This window comes from Cibotium barometz, chromosome 43 (genome assembly GCF_041138505.1).
Source record: "Cibotium barometz isolate CiBa-2024 chromosome 43, ASM4113850v1, whole genome shotgun sequence".
Classification (NCBI taxonomy): Eukaryota; Viridiplantae; Streptophyta; class Polypodiopsida; order Cyatheales; family Cibotiaceae; genus Cibotium; species Cibotium barometz.
The window spans coordinates 46,930,551-46,940,998 of NC_141088.1; the positions used below are offsets into that span (position 1 = coordinate 46,930,551).

Below are 10,448 nucleotides of genomic sequence, written 5' to 3' on the forward strand. Positions count from 1 at the left end.
TCTTCCATCTTCTTCCCTTCCCCAGGGAAGGGATCTAATCTCGTCTCCTTCCTCTCTTTCTAAAAGAAAGTTCATGATTTTGGGCAAGGCAATGTCGTCTTTTTCTTGTTGTGTAAAGTTAGGTTGCTAGCTGTGTTGATGATGCCCTTTTGCAGTGTTTTTGCCAACCTAGGTAGCTATGGAAGCTTGGAACTTGCTTGTAAAGATGGAGCTTTTCCTTTGTTTTCCCTTTTTTGTCTTGAACAACGGGTCTTCAATTATTAATAGTTAAGCCATCTTCAATGGAGGCATGATAGTTTGCTTTTAAAAAAAATGAGAGATTGTCTTTTTGTGACCATGTAGTTGGTTCTTTAACCTTATAATATAATTCTTGCCTTTTACAAGGGGAAAAAAAAGGATTGTCTTGACTCTTGACCAGAAATGTGATCTAGCGATATCTGGGTGGTACTTATTTGGTGAATGAGGGTAGCATCATTATTATGATGATGATGATGATGATGATGTGGTGGTGCACTTCTTACGGCGAGGGCGGGTGTAATTACTGGTCTTGAGCGAGGCTTGGGGCCCGCGTATGGTTTTGCTTCATTCATGATATCAAGAACACGAATCTTCTTTATGTAAGGTGGTGGTGACTCTGCCAAAAGTCACGGCTCACACTCGGGAGAGAGGACACCCCCCCCCACACACACACAAACTAGCCACCACCCCCCAAAACGTCAATCTAGATAAATAATGACGCGCATGCGAACCCCTGTCGCATTGCAATTAGAATTTAGCCTCACACCACCACCTACAATTTAATCTCGTTTTGACAAAAGAGCGCTGGCTTTACTCGTGCTTGCCTTGCCACCAACGCCTGGTATAATTTAAATTAAAGGGAAAAAAATCATAATAATGTGATTTTGGAGCGAAAGCCCTTTCTGTAGTCCTTACCTACCCCCACACAGACACACACACACGAAACACAAGCTACAAATTACAATAGTGCAGCGGCACCAGCGCACCACCTTTGAATTTAGTTCTGCACGATGCTGCGGCCTCTGCCCATGCTTTGGGTGGGTGGCCCAATCGAACCCACCCAGTAGTGCCAGTGGTCCAGAATCCAGACCACCATTGACCGTCCGATTGTGTCCGGCATGGTGTCATGGGCATCGTGGCCAGCTAATGACAAAGGCAGCAGCATCACAAGCTCACGCCATTATAATTTATTTCCCAAATCAAAGGCTTATCATTTTGTGTGATACCTACCCACCCGATGGACGATGGAGTGTTTACCTTGCAAGGTCTCTTTTAACTTTTTTCTGGGGCGTTGGAGCTCTTTGCCTGCTTGCATTTTGTCACGCAGCCCACGTGGGCAGCCTGCAATGTCTTCAAATTGATCCGCCCTCTTGAGAATCGGATGGTGGGAGATCATGGGTGGAGGAGCCAAGGCCTTTCCTTTGGGGAGAGAGAGAGAGAGAGAGGGAGAGAAAGTGAAAGAGAGAGGGGACGAGTGTGCGTGTGGGTGTGTTGTTGTGTGCGAGAGAGAGGGGCCGTAGGCAGTGATGCTGCCCGAGGCCCCTCGAAACTGCCCAAGTAGGCATCCGGCGGTACATCCAAAAGATGCGAGCAACTTATTGCTTTCATGTGAAGGACAGCCTTGCAAATCCCAATTTCCAAAGAAAAGAGTGCCTGGCCTGCCAAACGTAGTTATAGGGATCGTGTGCTGCCGTTACAACACAAAATTGAAGCCTCTAGGTAGCGACTCATGAGTGACAAGTCCCGTGAGTCGTGACCCATCCATCCTCCGCATTCTCAGATTCAGACTTATGGCATCATGATGCATGCACCATACCTCGCCTTTCACTTACACCAAGTAATTTTCTTTATGACCCATTCCGACGAGTTCACACTGAGAGAATAGGCCGTGGTTGATGATGTGTAAAGACCCTCCCCCTTATTAACTTCTCAATGTACAAGCACATGGGAGATAAACCAAACCTCTTTAATAAGCATGAAGCAACGTCAAGAGAACAAGTATGGTGTAACTTTCTAGCAACAGAGAGCCTATTCCAATGCATAAGAAGTTACTTGCACTTCAAGCACGTTCATTCACCCACCTTACTAAACAATTCCGAAAATGTTCTTTTTAAAAGTTGGTCGATTTTATTACATGAGGGTCCCACTTATCCTTTTTACAAACACACACACACACACACCCCTATGGGTTCAGGAGTCACAAGGTAGCACCATGCAATGTAGGCAGCCATGGATCAAACCCATTACCCAGGGTTTCAAGCCATCCACGTTAACCAACTGACCTACCAATTGTTGGTAATTTCGAAAAATTCCAAAACTACAACACTATACTTTCAACTTTACCAAGAGGTGCAATTGGGCTCATAGAAGGCTAAGTTTTACCAAAGATACCGGTTCATCCTATTAACAAATTCACATGAAGTACGAAATATTGGGTTAATGTTGGAACTTGGAACCCATCCAAACGACGAGGATTGGCCAAGTAGTGGGCATCTAATTACACTTCCTAGTGCGGGCCTCACTTAATTTCATGGCATGAAGTTTGTCAACAAACTAGAAATTTTCCCAATTTATTTTTCCATCTCAAGGATCACATGGGAAGACCCTTATACTAAAACTCCCCTAGGGTAGCACTTTTTATGACCAAGTATGCAAAATGAACTAGCTAATTCCAACGTTTTAAACCAATCTCTAATACAATAGCATATTTCACCAAACACATAAAGTCTTTCATGATGTTGGTTTAAAAAGATAACAAACTATTTCATTTGAATATTGGTGAATCAAATCCAAACTCTCATATATATAGGAATATAGACATGTAATAAATGTTACTAAAAGATAAAGAAAGAAGTCACACAATCTTGGTTTGCACATTAATTCTCATGGCCCATAGCTTTTTAAGAGTCTTAGGGGCATCTTAAGAAGAAGATCAAGTAAGAAATCATACTAGAAAATAAATAACTCAATCACTATCATATTGAAGTGGATTATTTTGCACCTACTCTCTCTCTCTCTCTCTCTCTCTCTCTCTCTCTCTCTCAATATATATACGATAAGTAAAAGCAAGAGAAAATTTGAGCTTTTAAACTTCAAAAAAAGTATTATAGAAAGTTATTGCTAAAAAGATATTAAAGTTATTGCTAATATGTAATACAAACATTTGAAATGATGCAATTATTGATCACACTCATATTCATCTTTAGTATGTTAAGATGAGCTTCAAAGTGACAAGGATTAAAGACATCCTATAAATAAATATAGTCCTACCTAGTGTAGAGACCGCTTCTACTTGCCTTAGGTAACTATTTTAGTATGTTTAAGGTTTACACAAGATCTTTGTGAGACTACACTTGTATCAACCATAAACAAAAGTACACTCCTATTAAAGAATTTTGTTCATCTGAATCCCTTATGCATGCATGTGTGCATGAGAGAGAGAGAGAGAGAGAGAGAGAGAGAGAGAGAGAGAGAGAGAGAGAAACTTATATTAACATCTATGAAAGGCCAACGTGACCCATGAGACCAAGATGTAATACAAAGACCATGAAGTTCTTAAGCCAAAGTGACCCATGAGACAAGGATGTAATTTACAGACCATGGAGTTCTTAAGCCAAATATCTCATCTAGCAAATAAGAGAGAGAGAGAGAGAGAGAGAGAGAGAGAGAGAGAGAGAGAGGATGTTTCCCAAACCACAATGAAAGTCTAGAGCAAATCATATTGCATCTATTGTTGTGGAGTTCAAATCATATTGTGGGGACACATAATAACAAATGTTTCTGGTGGTGTCAAAGTTTAAGGAGGGTGGACTCACCTCCACCATGGTTGTAAAGAGTTACAACTCTATCAAAAGAGAGTGAATTTTTACACTAATCTAGCACTCTAACTTCTTCATTTTGTTGTATGTAATCAATTAAATTTACACTCAAGGTGTTCGTTGAACTAAATATGTTAATGGAGTGCTTGAATAAATGTGGAGAGATACTATCCTTAGCGGCCACCTGCTAACTTAATCGATATATATCTATGTACTAAGTGCTTACTGAGAGGATTCATCAAGCTTTGCTATTTCATATGAATGATGCTTGATAAGCTCCTCTATCTAGTTGTCCACCTAGTTGTGATAATCTGTGTAAGAGCAAGGTCCCATATATCACATCCTCTTGGTTGTTATGAATGATGCTTGATAAGCTCCTCTATCTAGTTGTCCACCTAGTTATGATAATCTGTGTAAGAGCAAGGTCCCATATATCACATCCTCTTGGTTGTTATGTATTGGTTTATTGTTCGAAAAGAGTAAATGAATGCTCATTAGATTTTGAAGCTAATGGCTCACATTTCATATTGAAAATGGTAAAATGTAGATGGGAAAAGTTGAACCTTAGTTATGAATTTAGCTCAATGAGTCTCTCATTTTTTCTTGCGACTTGTTAGGTAGTTTCCCAGCTAGCCTTTTTACTTGAATTCGGTACATATAAGATCCTTGTGTAACTATACACCTACTTTACATGTTTGCGTTTTAAACAAACAACCAAAATTGAGGGGCGTTACCGTGTTGCAACTACTATTGGAAACTTCAAAGCATACTTGGGAACATGCAAGAACAAATGCTTGGTGGTGGTGGGTGAAGTTGACCTAGTGGAACACTTCTCTACCATCCTTCTAAGGAATCATAATTCCTTTTTTATTTAAAAAAAACTTTAGAAAACTAGCTTATATTGTTGCAAATATTTCAATCTGATGATAAAATTACAGTGTTCTTTTGATTAGACATACTAGTGGAGTGCTTGAGCAAATTCTAGAGAGGATAGTGATAGTCAACCTAACTATGCACGTGTTCGAAACTTCTTCTTTTTGGAAAAAATATTTGCTAGTCATGCCAATCGGTTGTTTAAGATTTCACTCTCAATTTATGTGCATTGTTACCTACCATCCTTCAGATTAGGAACTATGTGTATGTGATAACCTTCCATGCTTGTCTACCTACCCTTGTTTTAAAGTTAGGAATCCTATTTATGCTTGAAATGTTCTAAGCTATAGACAAATGCACCTCAACATCACTCTCTTCAATTAGTGGGTTAGATGAATCTTGCGTATTCAATCACTCATGGAGCTGGATTTGAGATTGTGTATGAGTATTCTTCCACATGGTTTAACTTTCCTTGTCAATAGAGAAAGTGGCTAAAGAGGAAATGGGGGTGAATAGAAAGACAATAAAAGAATATGAATGTACTAGGTAACTTATAAATATACTTAAACTATTTCTCCAAAGAAAAAAGGTGTGAATGTCCCTCCTATTATAAAAAATCTTTGTCATTCTTTGGATTTTAAGCCTCCTCAAACTTTTGGAATACATTTGTTAAAAAGGGACCTCAAACTCTATAATGTGAAATGTCTTTACACTCTCATAAATTATGATAGGCTATTCACGCTACCTCTTCGTAGTAATGTCAAGGATGTATGAACCCCTTTGGCACTTCTGTCTTGCCCATCCTCATGATCATAATGTCAACTAATCATCCTTTATTGATGGGCAAGTTCTTTGATCATCCTTTGGTGGGCAAGTCATTCGAGCTTCCTTTGGTGGGCAAGTAAAAAGGATACACAAGTGCCTATTGAAGGTATAGAGCATCAATATCCTTCATGGCATACATAACCTAATGAAAGATATGTAGGCACCAACACTATACAATGGGTAAGCTTAGATAAAAATTGTTGTCTTACACTTTCGGTGACTTGACTTTGCAAAACAAGGGGACAATTATGAGAGATGCTTTACAAGGCCAAAAGTAAGTCCATTTTGAACATATTAACATGGTGTAAGGTATTGATAATTGTAGGATTTAATGTTGGCATATTATCAAAGGAAGGCGATTAGATCTAGCTTGATTCCATATCAAAGGAGTGTGATTAGTAGTACCTAGATTGATTCCATATGGAAAAAAAAAAGTGGGTAGAATGTGAAAATTTTGCGAGTCTTTTTAAGAGCTTGTAAGTTTTCCTTTTAACAATAATTAACCTTAGGGACATGTGATTCCTACCTTAGGCTTATAACACACTTGTTTTCATAAGCATTGGAGCTTAGGGACATGTGAAGGCTTATAATAAACTTGTTTCCATAAGCATTGGAGCTTGGTTGTAAGCATCATGAGATGTGCTTTTTGAAAGAGGTTACTGTGGTTCCCGTAATAAACTATACGGCACTTGTGCAAGCCTGGACTTGTAGTTTGTTTATGTGGCACTTACTTGTGCAAGCCCTCTTATGGACTTTATGTGGCACCTACTTGTCCAAGCCCTCTTATGGACTTTATGTGGCGCTTACTTGTCCAAGCCCTCTAATGGACTATTAGTTTTCTTTTGGTGGCCTAGAGCTTAGGAAAGAAGCTCTATAGCAAATTGTAGGGGTACCCTTCATCACCCATTAGTTCAAAGTCTTCTCAAGCTTGCTTTAAAACATGAACAGACGAGACCTCCCATGGGAAAGGCCTCTAATCCACTTTTGCTCTTTGGAGCTTGCTTTGAAATGGGCACACTACAAGAGTTATCTAATGTCGGAGATATTCGAGGGAAGGGCATAATCCAAGGAAGTGATGCCCCCATGATGCTCTTCACTTTCGTGTTTGTTTTTACGAGAATTATTCAAACGAACGTGTAAAGAGGCCATGCGTTGAAACTTTCACCACTAGGGCTAGGGCTAACTTTAAGCGAGAGGTGGTATATAACTCCCTCTCTACCTTATGACCTACTACAACTCTTGTATGGTATTCGGAGGTTGGGGCTCACTACGAGAGCTGCCCATGGGAAAGTCCTCTAGCCCACGAGGTGATGCTCCTATTATCCTTATTGACACGGTTTGTTTTCATCATGATTAGTAAACCAACTAGTAAAGAATTTAAAAACAGAGCCAGTTTTTTATCGCCATTAAAAAAAAGCGCGATCGAGCTTCAGAAACTTGGGGGGGAGAAAAAGATGTACGTTAAAAACGCAACCATTGACTTCAAGTGAGAGGCAGTATACAACTCTCTCTCTACCTCATGGCCTCACTACAACAAGAGAAACTTGGGGGGAGAGGGGGGGGACACGAGCGTCCAAAAAGCAACCACTGACTTCAAATGAGAGGCAATATACAACTCTCTCTCTTTCTCTCGCTACCTCATGGCCTACTAAACCTCACTACAACAAGAGCTGTTAAATGCGGGGGAAGGGACTCTAACCCACAGAGGTGATGCTCCCATGGGATGCTTATTGACATGGTTTGTTTGTAGTGAGCAAACCAAGTTGGGAGGTGAAACAGCCTAGGGCTAACTTCTCTCTCCACCTCGTAGGAGTAGCTTGGTGACTGGTCCGTCCAACGTACCGAGGGAACTCGGCGGAAGACAAGGGCAGGCAAAACAAGGAAGGAAGTGGGACCGGCATTTTTGGTGGTGGGGACCGCTCCCCCAAGGTGATTTGATGCCACGCACGCAAACGGCTTATTTTTGCCTTCGTCTTCTTTCTTTTAATCCCCCATATATATCCTAATTTTCTTCCTCGTCAAGCTCTCCCGCCCACCTCAACACCCACCTCACGGGGCTCCTCCTTGTTTATATCCATCTTTTAATCGAGCCTTTTGGATTCATTGCTCGCCCTAATCCTCTCAATTTTGCAGTACACAGCCTCCTCCTCGCCCACGCCCTCGCCCTCGCCCTCGCCCTCGCCCTCGCCCAGTCGCTTCCAATCTTTCTACATGGCAGTGCAAGCCCAACACCCATCGCTAGGCGAGCATAGAAACAGGTTCGCATCTGCTGAGTTCTTTCTACGTAGGAACCATTGCAAGATTGTACTTCTATTTGAATTAATTGAAATGAATGTTTAAGCTGATGCATGTAGGGCTTGATTCATTAGTACGGTAAAATTAAGCAATTAAAACCTAGATTATTGAGTTTGTGCCCTTGCACTTTGCATCTTGAAGGGCAACACACCTATCTGGCCTAGATTTCTCTACCATCGATGTAAGAACGCTGCTAGCTCCAATCCCCTATCATGGGGCTATAGTGGATGAATGCCAGCAGCAGCAGCAGCAGCAGCAGCAGCAGCAGCAGGTGTTCACGGGAGGGCCTGCAGTAGAGGGCATACAGAGATTGTTTCAACATGGTGAGCCTCCCAAATACATATCGTTGTTTGCTTTGATTGTTTTGTATTTTATTTCGTAAGGGCTGAATCTCGGTTCTATTCCTGTTTTGCTTCTTCAAATGATTGCAGTAGCATCACCATTGCCAATCCCAGGATTTGCGCTTCCAAATTTCACCGTTTCTCAACAGCCGCCGCCGCAGCTGCTGCAGCCGCCGCCCGTGGCTGTGGACAGTATTGCAGTTACTGTAACGGGAGGAGCGAGGAAGAGGCGCAAAGAATCGGTCGATCGCCGCTCTTCACACATACAACAACAGAACCATCTTCAATTAGGCGTAGACCTTAATCAAACCCTGGGATGTTCTCCTGTTGCTGCCCCTCAACCAGGCGCTAATGTTTCCACTGGCCTGCGTTTGGCCTTTGATGACGAGCGTTCCACCGTCACAAGCTCTAGGCCCAACTCTACCCCTTCCGTAGCCCTCACTTTCAGAGACGAACTCTCGGCGCAGCTCTCCCTTCATCAAGAAGAACTCAATCAGCTACTCAGGGTTCAGGTGAGGAGGTTTATCTGTTGTTTATCCCTTGGTATAGTATATCATTGATTGCTTATCCTCTTGTCGAACAAGGTTGTTCACTCCTTAGGCGACCTTTCATCGCTGCTATGAAGAGTTGGGACGATTGTTTTAGTGTAATCGATTGCTTTAATTGATTGTAGTACTTGGCACAGGCTGAGCAATTGAGGCAAGGTCTGGAGGAGAGGACGCAGAGGCACTCGAAAGCTCTTGTGGCAACGGTAGAGGGGGATCTTTCCAAGAGGGTGCGAGAGAAGGAGGTGGAGTTGGAGAGGGTAAACAGGAGGAATTTAGAATTGGAAGAGACAGTGAGACAGTTAAGTATGGAAAACCAGGTGTGGCAGAGCAAGGCAAAGAACAGCGAGGCCATGGTGGCCATTCTCAGATCTAATCTCCAACAGGCTGTGGTACAGCATCAGAGCAGAGAGCACACCAGACTTGAAGGGTGTGGCGATAGCGAGGCAGACGACGCCGCCTCCGCCTATATTGACGACAATCTAGCAGCACAGCACTCAAGGGCCATGATGAACATGATCAAGGCTGCCCATTTCAACCACCCCACGAACAATAAGGAGCCAGCCTCAGTGAGGGCTTGCAGGAGGTGCAGGGCCAAAGAGGCTTCCGTCGTTCTCTTGCCCTGCTTGCATCTCTGCCTCTGCATTGGTTGCAAAGATGAAGCTGACAGGTGCCCCATCTGCAGCTCCCTCAAAAGCGCCAGTGCGGAGGTGTACTTATCTTGAAATGTATTACGATGGTTTTTGGCCTCGGGAAATTATTCTTATCGAAGCTTACATTACTCCTTTAATCCTTCTCACCATGGGCATGGGTTGAACACGAAATCATAATCTTGAACAAACATTTTTGTTCACATTTCAATCGGAATATGAAAACTCGACTTATCCTAAACACCTTCAAAGTTTTTTTTGAAATTTGAACTGGCCCTATGTTAAAAACAACCTATCCTTATAATTTAATATACTTGCCCTTATTTATATATGTATGTATATATATATATATATATCCATAGAATTGCATGTCATGTAAGGGATAATTTTAACATTGATATCTCCATAAAATTTTAGAGATCATGAATTTTATCATCGTGTTCTTTTTTTTTTTTTGCTAGTCGTCTTTGGACATCTTCAAGAAGCGAAGGAAGTCTTTGGACTTCTTTAAGAAGTGTATGCACATCTCAACCTAAGCATATTTCTTTGTAAGGTAGAAATCCACACTCTAGTTGAACCAACCGTCACACCCCATGTTTTGCTTTCACTTGGGCAATCTTGGGTTTGTGGAATGAATGTAGATATACACATCGTAAAAGTCCCTAGGGTGGACATTTAATGCACATTTCAATGAATCCAAAAAGTCCCTAAGGTGGACCCTTGAGCACACTTTTCGATGAATAATATGGTTGCTATTCACATTTCAATGGATGGTCTTATGGATGCAAAATTTCAATTAATGATATAGTTGATATTGTATATCCATTACCCCTAGGCACTTAACATTCTTAACTTGTAATGCAAAAATTGACCTATAATATAGACATGGAGATCTTAGGCCTAGTTCATAAAGTGTCCTACCATGGAGGTTTAGGGCTCAAGTGATCAAACTCAAAGAGATTGGGGAGCTTCATGGGTGTAAGGAATTCACAAACTAGTTCAATTTTTTAAAAGGCTTGGCCTCATCCCCAAGTAAATGCATGTATTTCTTATTATACTTGTCTCTTGATGTAGTTTTGTCGA

At 41.5% G+C, this 10,448-nt stretch overlaps 1 protein-coding gene across 2 annotated transcripts; it reads left to right on the top strand.

Annotated features, from left to right (window-relative positions):
- Window positions 1–7,544: 7,544 nt before the first annotated feature.
- LOC147613983 (putative BOI-related E3 ubiquitin-protein ligase 3) lies at window positions 7,545–9,606 on the top strand. Of its 2 annotated transcripts, none has more exons than XM_086781970.1 (4): window positions 7,545–7,792; window positions 7,971–8,152; window positions 8,261–8,682; window positions 8,844–9,606. In XM_086781970.1, the coding sequence occupies exons 1-4, from the start codon at window positions 7,746–7,748 to the stop codon at window positions 9,438–9,440; spliced, it is 1,248 nt and encodes a 415-aa protein (XP_086638096.1). In that variant the 5' UTR covers window positions 7,545–7,745; the 3' UTR covers window positions 9,441–9,606. The 2 variants fall into 2 exon arrangements, with proteins under 2 accessions (XP_086638096.1, XP_086638097.1); XM_086781971.1 differs by having other exon boundaries at window positions 7,547–7,792; window positions 8,856–9,606.
- Window positions 9,607–10,448: the final 842 nt, after the last annotated feature.

Coding starts and splice junctions, on each gene's coding strand:
- LOC147613983 (XM_086781970.1), top strand. CDS start 7,746: ATGGCAGTGCAAGCCCAACACCCATCGCTAGGCGAGCATAGAAACAG. Junction 8,153..8,260: donor ACAGAGATTGTTTCAACATG/GTGAGCCTCCCA, acceptor AAATGATTGCAG/TAGCATCACCATTGCCAATC. Junction 8,683..8,843: donor ATCAGCTACTCAGGGTTCAG/GTGAGGAGGTTT, acceptor AATTGATTGTAG/TACTTGGCACAGGCTGAGCA.